Consider the following 24,719-nt stretch of genomic DNA (forward strand, 5'->3'; position numbering starts at 1 on the left):
GAGTGGTCCAGCCCCCTCGTCGTTGTTTCATTGCCAGGAAATGGCGGAAAGATATGGGCTTTTTTTCCATCAGAATCTTTTCAGAAACTGTTAGAGACTGGCAGCTGGAAACCATTAGAAAAATTTATCTGGCTTTCGGTGAAAATGTTACGGGCTTGGTAGAGAATAAGGAGTGTTACTGTCGCTTTAAGGACAGCCCCCAGCGGCTGTGGGGTGCGCCGCGCTCCGAGGCCGCCATCGACAGGCTGAACAACCATTTCATTTCTAAATGGATGGCTGTCTGGATCCGTGACCATTGTGTGCCATTTCTCTGGTTATCACAAGAGTTGGACATCAACCATTTTCTGGCAGATTTCACTTTTAACAAGAGATTTTGTCATGGAAAGCCGAGCGGAGGCTTCGCGCATCACGATGGATTCGCTACTGGAGCAAGACAAAACCACCTCCATTTTGGTCTCACAGGACGGCTTTGAGATGGCGTTCAGACAGCTGTCGGTGGTTTTTCCATCGAGTGATTATCCGAGAAATTGTGGATGTGCCTGGACATGTCAGAACATGTCCCGTGAGGCTTCATCACGGCGTTGCTTTGCGCCATGTGGCACCGTTGCTCTGGGCCGTCCTTAAAGCGACAGTAACACTCCGTAATCTCTTTGAAGCCCATAAAATTTTCACCAAAAACCATCTGAATTTCTCGAATGGTGTCCACTTTGATGTCCCTCACAGTTTCTGAAAAACTTTTGATCAAGCAAAGCGGCAGTCTCTGAGCCATTCCTAAACAATGAAAAATCCGACGAGAGGGGTGGACCACTCCTCACTCAAAGCCTGCTCACAGGCGAATGACGCAACCGACAGGCGTGAAAAGGTTCAAGCTTGTCTGACGCAATCACACGTAATTCAAATCCATATGGTTTTTGAAAAAATAATAAGGTCGGATACTTTTCTAATAGACCTCGTATAATCCTTGAGGCCTGCTGGTGCTGGTGCTTATCCCTGGATTCCATAGTGTGAAACAGATGAGCGTCTAAGACTGCTTCCCTGCATGGGAAACCAGCCCATTGCAGGTTACTGTCCCAGCCTCGGCCAGTCCCCATTTGCAGCTGGGGATACTGCGACACTACAGATGAAGTCACTAGTTCACAGTAATGGTACAATATAATACAAAACACCCACACCAAATAAATTCTTTGTGATTCAGTAATACGAAAATATATATGTGATCAGTTCTGTCTAAAACTGAATTCTTGAAAAAATTAATTTGTCCTCATTTTAGTTTAATAAAATATTGTCACCAAACTGTTTGAGTTGAATAGTTCTGATTTTGAGTTTGACCTTTCATTGTTACCTAAGGTCAAAGTGACCAAAAGAAAGTTGAGACATGACTTCATATTAGTGTTCCAGTTCTAAATATCCCTGCATATAAAAATTCTGCCCAAATTTTAATCTTAAGGCATCTTGACACTTGCACTGGCACACAGTCTGGCGTGTCAATGAGTAAACTCGTTGTAAACTGTGTGTGAATTGTGCACAGCTGCCTGCCAGTGCGCAAAGAAAATTTAGAAATGTTCAAAATCTCTGGCACACATTAATTTTGTGAACTAGTCATGAACATTGACTATTCAAAACACTGCGTGTCACTGCATGTCGTTGTGCGCAGGACTTCTGAACAATTATGACGAGATGTTACAGCTATAAACATAACTTTACAGATACATTATCTAACTCAAGAAGGAATGAAAATGCAGCTGTTTTATCAATGCATTGCTATATATATATATAGCAATGCTATAAACTCACGCATGCGCACAAAGGTTCAAGCTTGGCTGATGCAATCACACGTGATTCAAATCCATATGGTTTTTGAAATAAATTAAAAGGTCAGATACTTTCTAACAGACCCCGTATAGTAAATAATTGCCTTTGAGACAAGATTCCAAATGCATTCTCCACTGCATGACGCACAGGAGACAACTTGGAAGCAATGAGAAAATTGTTTCTTCAGCCAAGTTCTGAGAGCAAATGCATCATCGGCTATGAAATGATTATATTATATGACATGGCATCAAGAGGGACAATGCATGGCGTCCAGCGGGACAAAGCATAGCATCAAGCGGGACGCATTGTCATGATGAATTGCATAGCAGTGCAGGGATCAAATTTGTGCAAGTGTCAAGGTGCCTTTAGTCAGTCGCCGTGGCTTTTAACCCATTTCTCTCAAAATCATAATAATCTTCATTCCACCTAGTTTCATGAAGACCAGCAAAAAGCTTAATTTTGCTAACATCCAACCATCAGATGCAGGTGAAAGCATGGCATCACAGACAAGATAAAGCATCACAGACAAAAGTGACAGAAGAACGAGGAGGTGTTGTGGGAACAAGGCATACAAATGCTTCACCTCAGGGTGTTGTGGTGGACGCTGGTTCTGCAAATGATCTGCTGCAACATTTTACGCTTTCCGCATAGAACTGTACATAACTCTTAACGAAAATGAGAATCTGATGGTGTGATTTATGTTACATGCAGATGATTAATTACCTAAATAAATAGAATCCCTTTGCACCCTGCATCTTACTCTGCTCTCAGATTACATGCCGTCTAAAGAGCAAAGTGGAGTTGGACACTCAAATGCACTTGCGCTGTGCACTTAGATCATCATCTTGTTTCACCCACCCACCTAAAACTAGATCTGCGCCTGGTCTCTCTCTGTGAGGTTTGCATTTGTTATCTCCAGGTTCTACAGCTTTCTCCTACAGCACAAGCACTATTGCACCAGGTGATCCATCTAGCAGTGAGAGGAACACCATGATATCTTTGATGACTATGGTTTGGATGGATGGGCGAGACAAAGCCCCATAAATAATTCAGCTGTTCATGCTGGAGAAAAACCCCGAAGGACAAATTTCTTTTGTTTACATCTCACATATCCTCTGATTGATCAGGCGTCGGAAAGGGCGAGGTCAGTTAAAACTGACTTTATTTGAACTTTAAATGTAGTAGCTGAATGGAACATTTGAGCTGTGTGTTCCGTGAGGTCCTGAGTCTAAGCTCCCAAAACAGAGACCTGAGAGAGTAATGGAGTCCTCCTGCAGATCCCAATGCAGCACAAACAGTCACATGTGAGAAATCACACAAACTCATCATGTGTCGGTCTGTGTCTCCCCGACGTCACATGACCTTCTGTCAGAAACCTCATGAAACTCATTCAGCCCGAGCAAAGCTCGTGCACACACAGGATAACACAAACGCCTTTGCCTCAGGACTGCTCTACATTTTAACTGACAGTTTAAACTGTTTACACGGAGATGGGAAACTGTGTCAGCGGGAGTTGATTTGATGGTAATATCCCATAATTCAGCTGTTGCAGCTGTAAGAAGATTTCCGTCAGAGCAGAGCGCAGAGTGATATTGATTCCTATAAACAGCACAATAGTACCAGCAGGAAATGTTGATTTAAACTGCAGCGATCTCTCGTTTCTCCTCACCCGCAGAAACTGGGCTTAGTGGTGTGTTTTTGTGGAGTATGACAGAGGGGAGGGTTCGGGGGAACAGGAACTGATCTGAGCCAAATGATGAGCGGGCACATTATCAGAGGACATTTCCCACGAGGCCGCACTCTATTAACACAGATCGTTTACGCTTCGTGTTTGTCCCCACAGATGAGTGGGTGCGGCAGCGTCCCCCCGGGGGCACAGAGGAGGAGGCAGCAGCAGCGGCTCAGTGTAGAGACACACCGGCCGTGGAGGACGACAGCGACACAGACCTCACCTACGGGGAAGTGGAGCAACGGCTAGACCTGCTGCAGCAGCACCTCAACAGGTGTGCAGGGGCGGGGCAGGGCAGGGGGAAAAGGGCAGGGAGATCCATAAAACCAAACAGGCTGCTTCACAAGTGTTCACATCACGGAGTCTTAAAGTGATCTAACATCCAGTGACACATTAGTGACGGCAGAACTGCTGCTGATTGCTTCTGGACTCACGTTACATCCCTTCATTTAATTTTTATTAAAGGATATGATAATCACGAATGACAATCAAACATCAGCCGACATTCAAATGTTTACATTAGAAAATACTCTCAAATTATATAAATCAGGATTCAAACAACTGGGATATTGTGACACTGATTATTCCTACTGAGTTAAGCTTTGATCTTAAAGCTGCAGTATGTAGGATTTAGGGATGTTTGTTCACAGCATCTCACCATGTCATTTAGGTCTTCTGCCCCCCCCCCAAGACCCCTCGCATTTTTAAGCATTTTCCTTATTTTGCCTTTCATCTTCTGGAGGAGCACTGCCCCCCATACCTCCCACCTTTTTAAGCATTTTTCTTTTTTTGCTTTTCAGCTGACCCCCCTAATTACAGCCCTCTTAACCCCCGGCCACTTTAAGCATTTTTTTTTATGTAGATGTAAATTAAAATTCTAAGTTTTCAGCTAGTTGACAATAGGGCTGCACCATATGGCCAAATTATCATATCTCAATATTGTCATATAAACTGTCATGTAAATGTCACTTATATACATGCTGTCCATATTCTTCAGCTGCTTAGGTGGGTAGGGAGAGTTCCCATGGGATAATAAAGCTTTTCAACCTACCATCCCTGGTTCTCAAGACCAGGCACCTAAGTGGCTCTACTCTCTCTTTTTTTTCTTTATTTTATTTTTTTAAAGATATTTAGGTGTACCTTAGTTTGACCTTAGTCTGTATGTGTTTTGTGGACTTGGAGAAGGCGTATGATCGGGTACCCCGGGAGATACTGTGGGAGTTGCTGCGGGAGCATAGAGTGAGGGGGGCCCTTCTCAGGGCTATCCATTCTCTGTACTTGCAAAGCAAGAGCTGTGTTCAGGGGCTCAGCAGTAAGTCGGACTTGTTTCCGGTGGAGGTTGGCCTCCTCCAGGGCTGCGCCTTGTCACCAATCCTGTGTGTGATATTCATGGACAGGATATCAAGGCGTAGTCAGTGGGAGGAGGGTTTCCGGTTTGGTGGGCTCAGGGTCTCATCAATGCTTTTTGCAGATGATGTGGTCCTGTTGGCTTCATCGGCCGGTGACCTCCAAACACTCACTGGGTCGGTTCGCAGCCGAGTGTGAAGCAGCTGGGATGAGGATCAGCACCTCTAAATCTGAGGCCATGGTTCTCAACAGGAAACCAATGGATTGCCTACTCCAGGTAGGGAATATGGTCTTGCCCCAAGTGAAGGAGTTCAAGTACCTCAGGGTCTTGTTCACAAGTGAGGGGATGATGGAGCGTGAGATTGGCTGGAGAATCGACGCAGCAGAGGCGATATTGCATTCACTCTACCGTGCTGTTGCGATGAAAAGGGAGCTGACCAAAAAGGCAAAGCTCTCAATCTACTGGTCAGTCTTCATTCCTACTCTCACCTATGGTCATGAGGGTTGGGTCATGACTGAAAGAACTAGATTGTGGGTACAAGCGGCCGAAATGGGCTTCCTCAAGAGGGTGGCTGGTGTCTCCCTTACAGATAGGGTGAAAAGTTCTGTCATCCGTGGGGAGCTCAGAGTAGAGTTGTTGCTCCTTCGCATTGAAAGGAGCCAGCTGAGGTAGTTTCGGCATCTGGTAAGGATGCCTCCCCAGGGAGGTGTTCCAGGCATGTTCATCTGGGAGGAGACCCCGGGGAAGACCCAGGACTAAGTGGAGAGATTATATCTCCACACTGACCTGGGAATGCCTTGGGATCCCCCAGTCAGAGGTGGTCAATGTGGCAGGGGAAAGGGAAGTCTGGGGTCCCCTGCTGGAGCTGTTGCCCCCACGACCCGAACCCAGAAAAGCGGTTGAAGATGAGTGAGTGAGTGTAGGGTTGGGGGTTGGAGTAGGGTTAGTATTATTGAGTTAAAAAAAAGCCCCGTCACGAAAATATGACTCATTTCATGCCACGAGCACGAAAAAAAAAAACCGTGAGACTGGGCTGGTTAGAATGATGGACTTCTAGTCACACCAAACTTATATTGGTGAGTAAACGACCGTATTTTATGCCAGAAATGAAGTCCAGGCTGTTAAAAGCAACATTTCTCCTTTAATTCTGGGGGTTTTATATACATGTTTAAGCTAACAGACAGCAGCTGGTTCATGCTCTGTGGGCTTAGTGTAGCAGACAACTGAAACAACCCTTCAAATGGTGATACAAGCATCAAATTCAGCACAAATACAGCTGGAGCAAAATTAATGGAGCAACTTCAACTTTTGACCCCTGTACAAACTGAAACTGACCTTTGTCACCATTCTTGCTGCTTTTATCTCATAACTCCATAACATTCAGTCACAGATTGTCCAAACGATACCTTTTTTGGAATCTTTATGATCAGGCAAATAATGTGGTGTAGTTTTTTATATGATTGGAGTATCTTTTAAATTTGACGCCTGTGTAATTCTTCAGTTGACCTCTGCCTGGCTGCCTATTGAAAATTCAAGTGGCCAATCAGTTTTTTCAAAAGAGTTAATGTCTATGGATTATTTGTGCTGAATTTGATGCTTGTATCACCATTTGCAGCATTCCACTCTAAATAGTCTCTTATCTGCTGCACTATATATGACCAACCCTGACCTTAACCATAACCTAATCGTACTCATTCCCCCCACCCTAACCATAACCACCCCCCCCCCCCCCCCTCCCCATTTCACTTTTAATTTCGTGCACGCATCATGGAATGAATGAGAATGAATTCATGCTGCCGTGACGAAAATGAGGCACTTTTCATCACAATATCACAAACCAATAGATTCATGTATATTTCATGCTCCTGAATCACGACTTGCCATGAGACTGGGTTGTTCAAACAACGTGTTCAGTTCAAATCTAAAGTAAACATTTTTCTTTCTTCTACTAAGATGGATTAGAACTTTTTGTGGTACACAGCACAAACTGCACAGGAAGAACTGAGCAGTCAATGTGACTCACTGATTTCAAAATGCAGGTCTTTCAACCAGACGTGTGGTGCTGTGACATGTCAATCATCTGTGTCCAATCAGATTTCAGGGGAGTCCAGTGAAACCCCGGCCTCCGCTCTAACTCCACCCATGCCAGGAAGTGTTCAACATTTCCTGTTTCACTGTGACTGAAAAGTTGGCACTTCCTGTTTGAGTGCGAGCTTGCCACTGAGTTCCCGCGAGATTCCACAGGATCTCATCTGTCAATCCAGGAAGTGTTTGACATTCGAACATTTCCTGTTTTATTGCGGATTTGAAATTTGGCACTTCCTGTTTAGGACACCCTGTACCATGAGCGAGCTTTACGACGCTTTGCTTGTATAAATGCCTGACAGGCAATTAAATGCTGCATGTTACTTTAAAATGTGCAGCAATTAGTGTGATCAGCACCACGGACAGCTACACCCGAAGAAGTTGTGAGCAAAGAAAAAATAGAGTTTTGAGAAATTCTTGAAGAAAATTAACCTCTAATGTGGCCTTCTCATCAAACCTTTGTAAATGTATTAGTTTGAGGAGTCCTGCTGATAACAAACAGCATAAATGAGAAATAACTATTTAATAATCTCTTTTGCTTTTCAATCTTGCAGCTTGAAGCTGATTTTACAAACTATTTCTCTATGACTGTACATATAATGAAACTGAGCTGCAGCCGTTGCAGCTGGTTGAGCAGAGCGGCTCGTTGATTCTCGGCTGGTGTCTTCCAGCATCTGCGACATTCTCCTTTGGAAATGTTCCGGTGCCGACGCTATGCCAAAAGGAAGGCGGTTGAACTGAAACCTTCCAAAAGGCGTGATGAAGGTTGTGAGCGGCCTTGACTCGGGTGTCAGAGGAATTTGCCAAAATCCAGAACGGGCATCGAGCTTTGTGAACACTCTAGCATCCTTCATCATTGCTAGTGTTTGATCCACTGCTGGGTGAATATGACGTTCCCTTTTTACTGCTGCATTCAGGGGTGTGGTCCACACATATTCTGGGAGGCTTTTTTACTGGTCTGGGGATCACAACAATGCCCGAACACCACTCCGTAGGCTCAGTGACTTTGGAGATAACTCCCATCTCCTCCATCCTGTGCAGCTCTGTTCTCACTGCATCTCTGAGGGGAAGCGGTACCCGTCGCGGGGCGGATAGGGCTACCGGTATGGCTCCCTGCTCTAGCTCAATGTGATATGGCTCCTTCAACATTCCTAAACCCTTAAACACATCTGGGTAAGCCGCCCTGAAATCTATCTCCATTCAGTGACCATATTGACCCTATACACGAGGCCTAAAGCCTCACATGCAGGTCTGCTTAACAGTGGCTGAACTAGACCTGACACAAGGTAGACCTCCTGTGATACACTGTGTCCTTTCACTGCCAGTTGTGCCCCAAAGCAGCCTTTAACATTGAGTGGGTAACTGCCTGGCCCCAGTAGTGTCTTTTTAGGTTTCTGCAGCTTACCATCCTATCTGGGCTGTATAGTCCCTCAGGAATAGACGTAACATCTGCCCTGTGTCAAGTTTAAAGTCTATGTTTTCCCCATTTAGCTTGACCTTTTGCATCCAGGGCTGTGACCTCACTGTCCCCACTTCTCCCAGGAACACACAATCCTCACTGTCCGTATCTTTTAGACTTTCCGTCACTTCTCATACCCTTGCAGCATCACTACTGCGACAAACTACAGCAAAATGTCCTTTCCTCAAACATTTTCGGCACTGTACTTCTCTAGCTGGGCAATCCTTCCATGAGTGCTTGCTCTTGCGGCCACAGCGGCTACATTCCCTATCACTTTGCTTGGGTGGCCTTTGTTCTTTCTTCTGCCGTGTCTCTGTTCTCCCTCTTTTCATGCTTGACCTTATAGTATCCATGTTCAGTGTTTTCCCTTCTGCAGAGCTGCTGTGAAGTATTAATTGTTGTTTCTTTACAGATTCGCTCTGCCTAACTTTCTGAATGGCTTTAGCAAGGGTTAACTCTGAGTCCATTTGTAGCTGCTCGGACAGTCTTTTGTCTCTTATGCCAACTACAACTCTGTCCGTATAAGTTCATCTTTGAGCACTCCGAATCCACAGTTTTCTGCAAGTTTATGTAGAGCTGTGATGAATGATTCTGCACTCTCACCCTCTTGTTGCCGTCTGGAATTAAACTGTGCTCTTTCGAAAATGACATGTTTTCCAACATAATGCTTCTCAAATGCCTCTTTAACAGTTGCATATTTCTTTTTCTCTGCATCATTCAGTGGTAAGACAGCCAAAACATCGTCAGCAGTGTCTCCCATCGCGTACAGAAGTGAGTTGACCTGATATTCGTCAGGCTTATTGTCGAGAGCGGTTGCAATACGAAACCTTTCAAACCTTCTGATCCACTTTGGCCATTCAGCCGGATGAGAAAAGTCAAATGTCTCTGGGGGAGTTATTTGTACCGTGGTCGCCATCGTAATGAGTGGATCTCTGGCTGCTTTGTGTCCAGAATCCGAACTGTCCGGGAGCCGACCACGTCTCCCTCCACCGACATGTAGGCCCATGCTTAACAGAGCGCACCCACCTCGTAGCTAGCGCGGGTGTCCGTCGTGGCCGTGTTTCGCCTGCCTGTCGGTCATTTTCGGATTGCGACTGCACGAAAACTTTCGCAAGTTAATTACACTGTACTGCACTCAAAATACGGTGGAGGCAGTTCGCACTCTCTGACACCATGTACAAACAGGACACCCAAGTCTCCTCTGCCTCGTGGAACCCCAGCCGTCTTTATTCAGTACCCGGAAGTTCATACAACATCCGCCGAACAGCATTGTGGGAACAGTAGTCTCCCGCTACAAAAACTGTCTCTGCCCGGGTACAGCGGAAGATAAATTTGGAAGATAAATTTGCAGATCATCTGCAAAGCAGTGAAAAGAAATATCATATTTTCTAAAAACTGACCCAAGTGGCAGCATATACAGAGAAAACAATAAAAGGCCCAAAATGGAACCCTGTGGTACTCCGCATTTTAGTGGGGCAACATCAGATGAATAAGGGCCAAGGTGCACAGCAAACGACCGATTTTCCAAATCAAATCAAATCAATTTTATTTATATAGTGCCAAATCACAACAAACAGTTGCCCCAAGGTGCTTTATATTGTAAGGCAAAAGCCATACAATAATTAGAGAAAATAGGATGTAAACCAACGTAAGGCAGTACCTTTAATGCCAACATGGTTTTCAAGGTGTGACAACAGAATTTTATGGTCAACTGTGTCAAACGCTGCCATTAAATCTAAAAGGATTAAAACAATAGAATGACCAGAATCAACAGATAAAATTAAGTCATTAAAAACTCTTAAGTGCAGTTTCAGTGCTATGGCACAACTTTTTCAAAAAGCCATTAAAATGCCATCAAGTAAGTTTGAATTTGTTTAAAAACCAAATTTTCCAATATTTTGGACAGAAAAGGCAACTTTGAAATTGGCCTATAATTTGCAAGGACTTCAGAGTCCAAATTTTTATTTTTAAGCAAGGGCTGAACAACTGCATGCTTAAATGAACTAGGGACACAGCTAGAAGTCAGTGATAGATTCATGATCTTCAGTAAATAAGGGCCAACCACATCAAATGCATATTTGAGCAGTTTGGGAGGAAGACAATCAAGTGGACCGTTAGAGGGTCGGAGCTTTTGCACAGCAACAGACAGATCACTGGCCATCAATGTGAAGTATCTTTGAGTTATGGATTTTGAGGAATTCAAGAATTAATTCATATTTACTTATTAATCTTGCATGCGGTCCCAAAATTTACTGTCTTGTCACTCATCTAACAATCAGAATTTGCTTTGAACTTTGGTTTTGAGAAGCCAGAATTGAGGTCTGTGTAGGTTTTGAGATGAAGGAAAGAACACACGTGGCAATTGTGTCAAATTTCTCCAGCAATCTAACCAATCTGACCTGCGGCTTCACCCGACACTAAAGCACATTTCCAGCACGTCAAAGTGCTGATAGCTTCAGCAAACACCCACATCAGGTCTGACCCTCACTGTGTCTGTTTTGACCCATGTTTCACACACAGGTCCTGAAGGGTTTCCCAGAGTGCCTGCAGGCAGATATCTGCCTTCACCTCAACAAGAGCCTCCTTCAAGACTGCAAAGCATTCCGTGGGGCCACGAAAGGATGCCTTCGGGCCTTGGCCATGAGGTTTAAGACCACCCATGCTCCCCCCGGGGACACCTTAGTCCACTGTGGAGATGTGCTGACTGCGCTCTACTTTGTGTCCCGTGGCTCCATTGAAATCCTCAAAGATGATGTAGTTGTGGCCATCTTGGGTAGGTCTGCTGTATACATTAAAGCTGTTTCTATGTTCTGCATGCATCTAGAATGTGTCTCTTAAACATATGATTAATGAAATGCTTTGCTTAATCATATGTGTTCATTCTGCAAGTTCCAAAAGTTTTGAAACATTTTAAAATAGTTTCACTTTGCTGTCTAGCTGAGGGTTTTTCTAAACTGGGAAATAGGGGCACCGTGCCCCTTGCCGAAATGCCAGTTTTTTTATGCATTCTTCCAAGCAACCAGCCTTCCCCTCAGTGACTGATTCTTCTGTAAATACATAACACTGATGCCAGGAAATAGCAAACCTTTTTGTAATAAACAACTTTTTCCCAAAATACTAAAAACGTGGCAAAATGACAATAATAATGCGTAAACATGACCTATTTCAGGCAGCTCCCAGGTTCTGTTGTTGTTGTTCCAGTCCTCTAAGAAGCCTCAGAATATCCCATTTTGACCTCAAATTTTCAAAAGCTCCCCTACTGCACCATACCCACCACTCCCTTGCATCTGGTGTCACCCCCTTGTTAAATTTTCCTAGAAAAAGCAATGCTAGCTGCTCTTTTTTTAACTTTTCAATTCACAGAGTTGGTCTGTACATACGTATATCTACATATACAATGTAAATACTTCCGCTATTGTGTTTTATATACAGTGCCCGCCAAAAGTATTGGAACATTTGGTATTTCACACTTTTTAATTTGTTTATACCATTTCACATACAAAAATTATGTTCCTTAAACTCAAGCTCAAACTTCATATAAATTAATTAACAATCTAAAAGCCAAAATGATAAGTAAGTAAGTAATGGAACGCTTTGGTATAATACCTGTAAATAAGCAGTTTTATTGTCAGTTTTCTTCAGGATTTTCTTTCACCAAAACATCAGATTTAGGCTTGCATCTCAGATGAACCTTCTGGAAAATTGGAGTTGAACTTTCAGCTCTTCTTTTTAATAAAATCCTCCTCTGTACCACTTCATCATGAAGCTGTATAACTGGTGATACAAAATGCAAAACATGCACTATGCACAATTTCTCCAATCACAGCCAGAGAAGCCTGTAACTTTTTGTGGGTTGTCTGGGTGTCTTGGTGGCTTTCCTCACTCTTCTCCTTTTTGCACAATCAGTTTTTGAGAACTGTCCACTCCATACAGATTTACCATAGAGTGCCATACCATTTGTATTTCTTTATAATTTAAGTAAAGTCCAAGACATGTTCAGTGATTTGTCTGAAGAAAACTGGCAATAAAATTAATTTGAATTCTAGAAGCTCTGAGATGTAATTTGGGGCTATTCCAGACAATAAATTGCAGTGAGTGCAGCACCCGTTTTGGTGAGAAAAAACCTTATTCAAAACCACTCGTCTAGTAGCATTATCACAAGAATTTACAAATACATCTTTTCAACATAAAGTAACAGAAACTAATCATACCTGTAAAGTAATGCACAACCACTTTTTTTCACTTGTACTACATAAATATACTTCAATCTACTTGCTTCTAAATTTTTCAACCTGTTGTCTACAGATACAATTGGTTTGGCCACCTCTGGTCTAGTTTTCACATCTTTGAAAAGTGGATGGACACCATACGATGTTGTTGAGGATTTGCAAGAACCAGGCAGCGTGTAGTTCATCCGTCTGGTCTTTTATTTTACAATGTTTACTGCTATTGACATGACATTCCCATGCTTTCTCGCCATGTGAAGCGTAACTAACAGAATCCTGGCAGAAAATGCGCAACACTTTTCCAGGCAAAGCGATCTTGCAAAAACATTCGCCGAGGACACAATCGGCAGTCTCCTCGCTTCCCGCTAGCATGGTTTGGACAACACAATCAAACCAGTGCCACCTGAAACGATTCTTCATTGTAGAGTTGATTTATATAAGTCATGAGACATCTTTATGGTACAAAATTCTGTATTGCTATCGGGCACGAAAAACAACAGAAATGACCTATTTACGACTGGTCATTAACAGCCTGCAGGGCAAAGGCACTTGCAACAACACTGTTAATACGTAGTACAAAAACAAACATGTGACGGGCCCAGATTTCGCAACATTAGAGTCTGGTAACAACCCGAAAGTAATGCAGACATCAGTCTATAATACAGAACTGCGTATATGTCGCACGTCTGATACGCAACACATTATACATACTGTTACCTCCTTCCAGACTCTGGCACTTAACTGTGGTAGAAAGACCTCTGGTTTATATGCTGAATACTCTTACCCAGCTGTGGCTCGGTGTAGCTGGCTTTATCGGTCTTTATCAGGCTTTAACGCTGATGTGTGGAGTGCAGACAGGCATGTACATTGCAGCTTTTTACATTCATAATTAAAAAAAAAAACAAACTGCACACACATGCTAACAGAGGAGCTTAAGAACACTTCATTGCCCATAACACAGATCAACTTTACACATACATTACCCACAAGGCCAACCTCTTAAGGTGACAGGCTAAGCCTGTAACAGTATATAATCCCACTCATTGTTTCTCAACGGATTTGCACTGATCTCAAAAATGACCCACACAACTGGCAAAAAAGCAGAAATCTGCCAGAAAGCGGAGATTTTTCATTCATGGAAATACCAAGTGTTCCAGTACTTTTGGAGGGCACTGTTATTTTGCCTTGTTTTTGAAGAATCTTTGCGACTCTGAGAAACACACCAGAATTCCAATGTGCTTGTACTTAAATGTACTTGCACAAATGCCAACAAACTTTATTCTTTTCTATTCTATCATTACATGGGGAGACATAATATTTGCATTGTGAAGGAATGTCACCTCCAAGATTTTGACCATGTGGGGAAGCTTGCCTAAGCATGATCCAGCATGATCCAGCATACAAGTGCCTCTGTGTTGAGGACTCCAGCAAGTGGAAAAGGCCAAGGGGACCGTCATGTCTCACTTGGCTTCAAAGGATTCTGTGCATAACTATTTTTGGGAGGCGCAGATGGACACACTATCTGATTAAATGGTTGTGATTCAGGACCAAGGCCGGTTCCATCTTGTGGTTGTTGAAGTTATGCACAAGACCTCTTCAAAATCCCAGTCTTGCTCTGGCCTTATGTCACATCCCATGTGCAGATGCCATAGTGCTGAGCAGGGGTGTGCTGGGAACATTTTTCAGCCCAGGAGTTTCATATCCAATCGGCCCACAAACCGCCAGCGCACAGAGATAATAAGAGTTCTGCTGTGGCATTTATGACTGAACGTATATGCGTGCGCACACAGCAGACAGCAACGTGATTCACGAGAGGACGGTAAAAAAGAAAACATAAACATTCATAACAGGTGCTGCTACTTACACTGTTGTATAAACTATATTTCATACAGAGTCTTACAGCTTTGCTCATCTGTCGTAAATCCCGTTGTTGTCTGCTGTGTGTGTGTGTCCGCGCGCGAGCATATATGTTCAGTCTCCTCCCACCTGATTCCACTCACTGTGCGTGCTGATAGGCATGAACTTTAATATGATATTAGGTTATTGCGAGGGAACGCAATAAAAAAACACGACTTTACATGAGATCACTGTTTGCTCTCACATGCACAGTGTGTGAGGTAATCAGTGCATAGACACTTGGAGAGCTGCTTCAACAGCGCGGAACCCTCACGAGCCACGACGGCCGACCAAAATATCAAACAGGTTTGACTTTTATCCGACCATATGATTCCCGATTGGGAGGTGGTCATGAGATGTTAAACAGCTCGTTACTCCATGTAGACTGCACGATGCAGGCCACACGATTAAACTGAAACTCTGCGCGATCCAAAAAATTCTCGCACGAGTGAAAAATCGGCTGAAAAAGGGCCAAAAATCGCACAGTGTAAACCCAGACTTAGCTAAAACAAGAACGGTATTGTTAACTCACCAGTACACCACCTAAGGCTGGTGTACAGTGTGAGACCATGAATCGTGTGCTCTGAACTTTTAAACCCTGCGGTTTTGTCGCACAGTTTGAGCTGGAGCCAAGTACAACAATTGAAAATATCGTACAGTGTATGTCCAGCTTAAGTCAGTGAAGTCTGTAAGTAGCTGGAAGAGGTGGTACTGTACTACAAATGTTGATACGGCTGACGTCCGGGCATAATAGGCACGTAGCCTATTGATGCCCAGCCCTATTTACCATTTCCCTCTTCGCTCTGTCTTCTTGAAAAAATATCTATGAGCTTTGCACACTTGGCAGCATCTTCCTCCAAATCTTTTCTTTTTCTTAATCTAGCTTTTTCAGCTCCACCTGGCTTTTTTCTGTCCATCTTTTCACTCATGGGTAGCGCAAGTCCCATCTGGGCGCACAGGGCTTGGTTGGACTGAACTAACTGTAATGAATGCATAGGGGTGTTAAACGTGTAATGGTATGTCCCTACCTTAGGCTTTGGAAAAGACAACAGCGTTGCAAAAGAAGCAGTCTTAAGTTATTTTCTTGTGAATTTTCATGATTGTAAAACATTTATAACACTTAATGTCTTCTCTTTAAGATACATCAGCCCAAGTGTCTTGCTGTGTAGCCTAACATATATTAACACCCCCTCACAACAGCCCCAGGTTGGACCAGCCCACCGGGAAAACTCCCGACTCTCCCGATTACCCAGCACGCGGTAGGTGCTGAGGATCCTGTCAAATGGAAAAAGCCAAGGGGACAATCATGTATCACCTGGTTGTTTCAAATACATGGCTACACTCTGGAGGTGGCGATTGACCAGTTGTCTGCCTAAATGGTTGCCATCCACAACCCAGGATTTTTCCATTGGGCGATGGGTGTGCCAACACATGGCGCCATTGTGCCACCAGATCTGATCTAACCTTATATTACATTAATGTTGCCAAAGTTATAAAAAGTTCTGGGTCTTATTGACATGTTTAGATCTTCTTCCTGCTGGTTTGGATGAATCATACACAACCAGTGCTGGGTCCTCATGTTGGTCTTGTTTTAGATGGGTATATGAAGCTTATGAAAGCTGATAGGCATTGAAGCAATAATAGTTGTACCACAGTCCAAATGATAGCTATCCATTATAATGCAACACAGCCATCACCAGAATGGCACATCTTTACAGAAGCGTACCTCCATGAGGGTTGAAGCGGGCTGGCCCACTAAGTGAAGATGGCTGTGTTCTGCTGTGGAAGAGCTGAGTTATCATCCGATATGCCTTTCAGTCATGTTCAAATGATTTACTTCAAAGAACATCATGATTGCTGCAGCCTTCCAGTCGTGCGTCAGATGAAGGAGACGACAGAAAAGAGTGGAGAAGGCGGCATGGTTGGATGAAGATAATGGAGGATATATGTTGATCATAAAGTGCACCTGTATTCATTTACAGAGAAATGACAATAGCAGCAGAGATGATAGAAATCACAGTGAGTGGGCAGAATAAAAAAGAAGTGGGTGTTATTGACTGAATCCAACTGTAATCACATAAAATGTCTCTTTCTAGGCTCATCTCTTTCTCACTTACCCCCAACCACCAAAATGTATGTAAAAGCACATTTTTATCCATTTTAAATAGCTGTTTTTATCAAGCCAATATGTTTTGGCATAAACAAATGACACAATAGGGTCGCAGTGGGTGTTATTGTGTTGTAGAAACTCAGCACATTTACTTAAGAACTGCTGAGTGCTCCATTTCCACACTTTCATATTTACACACATACATACACAGTTTCATGGTTATTTATTACTCCTGCTATTTCAGCTATTGGTGTGTTCAGACTGCTATTACTGTAGTAGCCTAAATAATGACTTAAGCATGGGCCTATCTCAATTTTGCCATCTCAAGAGACAGCATAATTTAGAGGTAAATTTTCAAACAAAGTTCCATTTCTGTCTTTGTCATGCAATCTAGTTAAAATTAGAGGGTCAAATGTTTGGCCCAAACCACAATAGACCTGTGGAAAATGTTCTCCATTCAGAGGTGTATGAATGAAGGTTTAGAAACTACCAGATAATGAGATCCAACTCTTTAGATGGCGATTGAAGACTCCATGCAAATCCACTCAGGTTTACACATTAACACTGAGATGCAGACCAATACCCGAGTCAGTTGAAAATTCATAGTATAGCCACAATGCCTTCCTAAATGGGACCATCTGTGAGCTGTTATTCAATTTAGTCCCCTCTAAGGTCCACAAACTTCTTAAATTGAATCCTTTCGAGATAAGTATATCCTAATGGCCAAAAAAAGGCTCTTAATTACAGATGTGACACTGGCATTGCTGTGATATTCTTTCCAGCCAAACGTTTTTCCTGTGTTTCAGAAGGTTACGGGAAAATGATATATGGATCCAGTTGGAAGCCATACTTGGTTACAAGAGCCATGGCAACTGCCCACTTTGGAGCTGGGGCAGGGTACTGATGAAACAAGAACCCCTTCCTCAGCTTTCAGGGGCAATTGGCCTTAATTGGGTGGACCCTAAGGCTTAAAACATACGCATATGACATAATTTCTCTACTTCCATTTCCGAGGGGAAAAGCACGGCATTTCTCTGAGTATTTGGGCAAATTACACGTAAACAAAGTGAAAATGCAAAGAAAAAGTTTTGATACGGTGGGAAATTGGACGTGGTTGTGGTTTTGTTTATGACCCGGAGCTCAAACGTTGTCAAGGCAGTTTTGCAGGTGAGAGACGTAGCTACTCTGGTTAGCTGGTGTAGGCTTACTGACACGTCACCCAACGTCTCGTCTTCCCTTCTCCACTGGGAACCGTAAAAACCACTTCGCGACTGCTTCGGTGATGCATCCGAAAACAAACAGTATACCTTTTCCCCTGTGAAGTTATCTGTGTATATATTGTGCAACGGGAAGTGGGCTTATCCCCATAAGTGGTCATATCCCTCAATATCATGCAGGGTTTGAACGAGACTATTGACTCATGAAACTGAAGCCAATATCCTTGTTGTTATGATTTGGTCCTTTGGAATGTAGTCCACAAACACATTAACCTTTTCCTCATAGCCCTTTTCCAGAAAACTGAGGATATTACCTTCCTCACAGCCAAAGCCTTTTTTTTTTATGGAGGAGATGAGAACTGTTTTGGGAAACCTGTGAACCTTGTCTTCATAACACTCCAAAGATCCTAAGATGTCACATGCATTGAGCAGAAACTGCTGACATTCCAAGTTCTATATGCAAAATCCTCTCAACCCTTTCAGTGAGGATGGCTGAGTCAGTCCCCTATTGTCCATCTCTATAATCACAAAGTTTTTTTCTTGGTGGTGGCACTTGCAGGCCACTTGATGATGCCCATTAACAGGGCATCATCATAACCACTCTATCTACTCCTCATAAATTCATTTGGCCTTATTTACACTGTTGACAAAGCCACAAGTTCATCCCCTAAGATATCAACCATATTTGCATGAATTTCTTTGGGAGTGAAATCCTTCAGCTAAGTTCTTGATACTGCAATGCCAGATTTTTATAATTTTAACAAATATTTGCAACCAACTCACATATATGAAACACCAATTATGGTTGCATGTGGACAAAAAACAAATAAATGATTGGGCTACCAATATGTATATCTAGGTTCAACGCCCGGTTGCGTACCCATCTGTGTCCTTGGATAAGGCACTTCATCTACCTGGACATTATGTTGACTTGCAGCACAGCCGGCTGTAAGAGCTCAGCTCAGAGTGGAGTGACATTCATGCCATTACAGATAAAAATACAGATTTTGTTTATTTTTATTTATGTACAGAGATCAAGGATCCAGTGACCAATTTCATATTTATTTACTTTAAGACTCAAGAAAATGTTATTGACATAGAAAATCTGTAAAGCCTACTTTTAGTACACAGAAAATTCACAGGAGGTATTGATAAGGGAATCAATAGGGAATCAGATGGATAAACAGAATCGATAATGGCATCGATATTGATAAAATCTTATAAATACCCATTCCTTATTATTTATGTTAACATGTGTTAGTTATGCCAAAGACATTTAAAAACACACAGCAATGTTTAAATGTTTAAAAATAATGATGTTTAAAATATGACAAAGGATAAAATAGAAGAATAGAAAGTTCTTTAAAGACATGTTTAAAATGTTTACAAAGGCTGTAAAATGTGTGTACATGCATAGACGTTCCTTAAAAATGCACAAATACTTTTAAAATGTGTTTAAGATGTTGTAAAAGAATAAAAAGAAACACAAAGATATTGAAATTGTGTGTATATGTGTTGGTGCGGGGGGCACAGCTATTCATTTATTCTCTGAGGGGGAACTCACTCTCCCACCTGGTCTAGACTAGTGTTTGAAGATGAAGATTGACCGGAATTGTAGATGAACGTGAGAGTTCATCTGCTCATGTTGATGTTATTTCTACATCATGATGATGTAATAGCCTTTTATGGATTTGAGTGGTCCAATTTCAGGACCAGTCCAATATAAGTACACTTCCCCTACATTCTGGATGACCCAAGCAGAGGGTCACCCTTTTGAGTCTGGTCTGCCTGTGGTTTCTTCCTCAAATCATCAGAGTGACTTCTTCCTTACCACTGTCTCCTGTGTGCTTGCTCTAGTGGTTGGTAAGGTTAGACCTTACTTGTGTGAAGCGCCTTGAGGCAGTTTTGTTGTGTTGTTTGTTGGTGCTATATAAATGAAATCAATTAATAAATAAATTACATTCTGTTGCCATTTGTCTTTGAAGGTAACTTTCTGCTGCTCTAATACTGTCCATTCTTGTGTTCTTTTCCAAACTGAATGAAATAACAACTGTGTCGATAGATTATTGTTTATGAAGAACACATTGACTTAAATCTTACAGGACTAATTAGTTCATTACTTTTGCGGGCCTGCTCCTCATTCTCCACCCCGTGCCCATTTCTTCCTCAGGTAAGAATGACATCTTTGGTGAGATGATCCACTTGTTTGCCAAACCAGGCAAATCATGCGCAGATGTGCGAGCGCTGAGCTACTGCGACCTCCACACCATTCAGAGGGATGAGATTCTGGAGGTCCTGGATATGTATCCAGAGTTCGCTGACCACTTCCTCACTAACCTGGAACTGACCTTTGACCTCCATGATGAAAACGCCAAGGTAATTGGCAAGGACACCTCCACTGCCTTTACCAGTTCCAGTCTCCAAAAAAAGACTAAAATAAGCTGAAAAGGCTCTTTTTCCCCATTTAAAATCATTTGTCATACTTCTGCTCACGTAAAATGCTCTCAGCAGAAACATTTAATTTGAATAAAACTGTCTGTTTCATGTACCATATCTCTGCCAAGCCCATTTAAATTGGATGAATGTTTTCTTTTGTTAATTCTCTTTACTGCCTCAGTGGCCAATTTAGGCATTTCATTTCATTCTGCTGTTTTCTGCAAGGCACAGATAGGGAGTATTACTAAAGAACAAAGGATGCAGTGGACATTACTGACAGGACATGATGCAGGCTGCCATTAGGATCAACTATGTGCAGCTGGAAGATGTGCAAGTCATGTGGCATTATGTGAATGAGAAACTGCATTAGTCCATTTTATCCCTTGAGAGAAAGCAAAAAGTGTGCTGGTCCTTTTGCAAACAAAACTTGGAGATGGGTGGGGGTTGGGGGGGGGGGGGGGATATGTGTCTATCGCTTGTTGAGTCTTATAAATGCAAATTGTCTTAACCAGTCAATGAACTTTTATACAATGCTAGCACACCATATGAAGATGTGCATTAAAGAAAATAACTCTGGTCAGATGGCTTCAAGGTGAGATAATTGGACTTTTGTGTTTAATTAACACATAATATGATACTGGCTTTGCAAGCGTAACTTCTAAATCAGTTGGTGGATTTCAGTGAAACCTCACACAGTGCTTATGCACCAGTATAGGAAAATAATTCTGGTTTGACATCTTCAACTCAAGATAATTGCACTTTTGTTTTTTAATACATCATATTTGTCAGTTACATGTACAGAGGAGGGCCAGCTTATTACTTCAGGTATTTCCTTTTGTCACCTTGCTCAAAGGTCTCAAGTTTTTTTTTTTTTTTAGAACTGATTGTACATTATGCAAGACAACATCCGAATGAAGCCTATTTGGCTGCAACAAGAAGTCATCCATGGACATTCATTACGTCATTATTAGCAGCTCCCATTCTTTTGGTACTGATGTCCAACTTGGGTTGCTGCTGCGATCTACAAAGAATAACTTCAATATACTCAAACACAAAATTGTTGTGTTTTTTATTTTATTATTATGTGTTTGTGGAAGGATATGTCGTTATTTTTTTATTTTTATCACAATTGGGTGATTTAGACCTTAGGTTCGGTCGGCACTGAAATGAGTGCCCTTATATGCTGACATGGTGTTGGTCACTGTTTTTATTTATTTATTTATTGGTCCCCTGGTTACAGACAACGTACCCACAAACCTCTGACTGTAACATGGATGACATCAAATGTCGAAGACGAGTGTCCTACAGGAGGAAATCTTCTGCAGGTCAGAGAGACTGAAAAACCACACACGCACACACACACACACACACCCTGACAAACAGCAACATCAGTAGCAGGGTGCCAGTTATCCTAATTTTGCTTTCCAAAATGTGATGCTTATACAAATTTACCTTTTTGATCGTATCTACACCAGATTTGGTGTACTGATGGCTTTGGTCACTGGGCTCCTTATGGGCATATTTTAAGTAAGTTTTACAGCACATTCAGGAGAACATGAGCATTTTTTTTTCCTTTTACCTACTGTTTAATCCAGGCAACCATGCTGTGGTTATAAAACCTTGGCCGACATCCTGGCCAACCCAAAAATGGTTAAAGAGGTGGAGCATAGGTAAGCCCCTGTGTGATCTGGGTGGCACAAATGAAGCCTGAACACGTCCCCATCTCAGACATACTGATCAAGCTACAACTAACAGACTAACCTTGGTTCAAGTGTTTAAGATTTTAAATAAAATGGGTAAGCTTTTCTTCAAGTGATCAACTGTAAAATTTGTTGAGTTTTTTAAAATGTACATTATATAGTAATGGGTCTTTCTGTGGTTGACAGCCTTTCAAATGGACAACATATATGTGGCACTGCACCATCTTGTGCAAACACTCATTAGGTGTGATGGACGGGGTATTAGGTGGGGTTGTGGAAACCAGCAGCTTCGGTGACTTTTGTTGGTAAGAAAAGGTTTACTAACCTTGACTTCACAGACGTTGCTGTCAGCGGAGTCAGTGGATGTTCTGATTGCAACACTTGACAAGCTGATTGAGGAATCTGAGGGTCTGGGTTTGTGATTGTCCTGGATCAAGACAACGTCCTGGACTCTGCCATCACAAGTGTATCTGTATGTGGCGAGACATTCAGTAATCTTGACAGTAACGTTCATGTCTCTGTGTCCTCGCCCTGTGAGATCAAGAGACACCTGGGAAGATCTTATGGAGTCACGAGTTCAATGCACAGAGGTGTTTGGCATTGCTGAAACCTTTGTAGGAGAATGATGATCCAAGTCCTTTTGCTTTCTGTCTTCCTGCGAGGTTTGGATGATAACCATTGACCTATGGTGATGACTAGAGGTCAGGAGGATCCTTGGGTACCACTGGAATCACTTTGTGTCAAACAAATTGTTGCTTAGGGAAACTCAGAAGAGGAGTATCACTTGCGCTATGATGGACATCATCTCAGATATTTTGACCACGTGGCACATTTCTCTGTGCTTGATGCAGCACCCGGGTGCCGCAGTGTTGAGAAGGTCAAGGGTATGCCCATGTTTCACCTGGCTGCAGCAGATAGACAGTTATTTTCTGTTGTTGGGAATGGACCGATTGTGTGCCTAGACCAGATTTGGGCAGCCAGGACCCAAAATAGTTTTGTAGTGTGGTGGATGTGGTGACATGCGGACCAGCTCTATGCTTCCTAGCCTAACTTAACCTGCAGACACCCAAAGCACTGAACAGTGATGTGTCCCATTCAACTATTCACACAGCCATTTGGTGTGCAGCCTTGCAAGGCACTTAACTGAGAGCTCAACAAAGGATCAGATGGTGGAAGCTGAAGGAGGAAGACTGTTGTGTAAAATTCCATGAGTAGGTGAGAGACTCACTGAAAGGAGGGGAAGCAGTTTTGGACAATTGAAAAAGTACTGCAGATGTGGTGAGGGAGACAGCTAGGAAGGCACTGGGTGTGATATCTGGACAGTGGATGGAAGACAAAGACACCTGGTGGTGGAACAAAGATGTCCAGGAAAACATAAGGAGAAAGAGGCTGGAAAAAAGTTTTAGGATAGTCGCAGAGATAAAGAAAGTAAACAGGAGTACAGGAGACAGGTGATGTGGTGTAAGGCAAAAATAGAAGTGGTCAAAGTGAAGGAAAAGGCAGATTGCGAGCTGTACAAGTAGTTGAATAGTAAGGAAGGAGAAAAGGACTTGTACCGATTTGCCAGACAAAGGGGCATAGCTGGAAAGGATGTGCAGCAGGTTAGGGTGATAAAAGATGCAGATGGTAATGTGCTGACAAGTGAGGAGACTGTGCTGAGAAGGTGGAAAGAATATTTTGAGCAGCTGATGAATGAAGAAAATGAGAGAGAGAGAAAAGGCTAGATGATGTGGCGAGAGTAAATCAGGAAGTACGAGAGATTAGTAAGGATAACGTGAGGGCGGCTATGAAGATGATGAAGCTTGGAAAGGCTGTTGGTCCACATGACATTCCAGTGGAGGCATGGAAATATCTAGGAGAGATGGTAGTGGAGTTTCTAACTAGACTGTTTAATAAAATCTTGGAAAGTGACAGGATGTCTGAGGAGTGGAGATGAAGTGTGCTGCTTCCTATTTTTAAGAACAAGGATTCTTCTGTAGTTGCAGTAACTACAGAGGCGTAAATTTGATCAGCCACAGCATGAAGTTATGGGAAAGAGTAGTAGAAGCTAGACTTGGAAAACAGGTGGAAGGGGAGAGTTTCTAAGACAGTAGTGAGACCAGCTATGATGTACAGCTTAGAAACGGTTGCACTAACAAAAAAACAGGAGACAGAGCTGAGGATGTTGAGATTCTCTTTGGGAGTGACGAGGCTCGACAGGATTAGGAACAAACATATCAGAGGGACAACTCAGGTGGGACAGTTTGGAGACAAAGTCAGAGAGGCAAGATTGAGATGGTTTTGACATGTGCAGAGGAGGGACCCAGGGTATATAGGGAGAAGCATGCTAAGGATGGAGCCACCAGGCAGGAGGAGAAGAGGGAGGCCAAAGAGGAGGTTTATGGATGTGCTGAGGGAGGACATGCAGGTGGTTGGTGTGACAGAGGAAGATACAGAGGACAGGGTGAGATGGAGATGATTGATCTGCTGTGGCGACTCCTAACAGGAGCAGCCGAAAGAAGAAGAAGTAGTTGGCCCACCACTTTGCCAAAATTGGGGTAAATAAGCAATTAGAAATTTAAAATGACCGCTGAACCCTGGCTAGTTTCAGAAAAGATCTCCTTTATCTGTTTTAAACTCCTTCCTGCTTGCCCTTTTTCCAAGTTGTGCTGAGATTGTAGAACTGAAACATTTGACTAAAACCTGGAGTGTCACTGCTCAC

At 42.7% G+C, this 24,719-nt stretch overlaps 1 protein-coding gene across 1 annotated transcript in view; it reads left to right on the plus strand.

Annotated features, from left to right (window-relative positions):
* The window catches only part of kcnh7 (potassium channel, voltage gated eag related subfamily H, member 7), a 340,856-nt gene that overhangs the window by 294,050 nt on the left and 22,087 nt on the right, over window positions 1-24,719 (plus strand). Inside the window, 2 exon segments of the mRNA XM_034176733.1 lie at window positions 20,053-20,258; window positions 21,559-21,643. Of these exon segments, the coding sequence (XP_034032624.1) occupies window positions 20,053-20,258; window positions 21,559-21,643 (291 nt within the window).

Source organism: Thalassophryne amazonica, chromosome 1 (genome assembly GCF_902500255.1).
Source record: "Thalassophryne amazonica chromosome 1, fThaAma1.1, whole genome shotgun sequence".
Taxonomy (NCBI): domain Eukaryota; kingdom Metazoa; phylum Chordata; class Actinopteri; order Batrachoidiformes; family Batrachoididae; genus Thalassophryne; species Thalassophryne amazonica.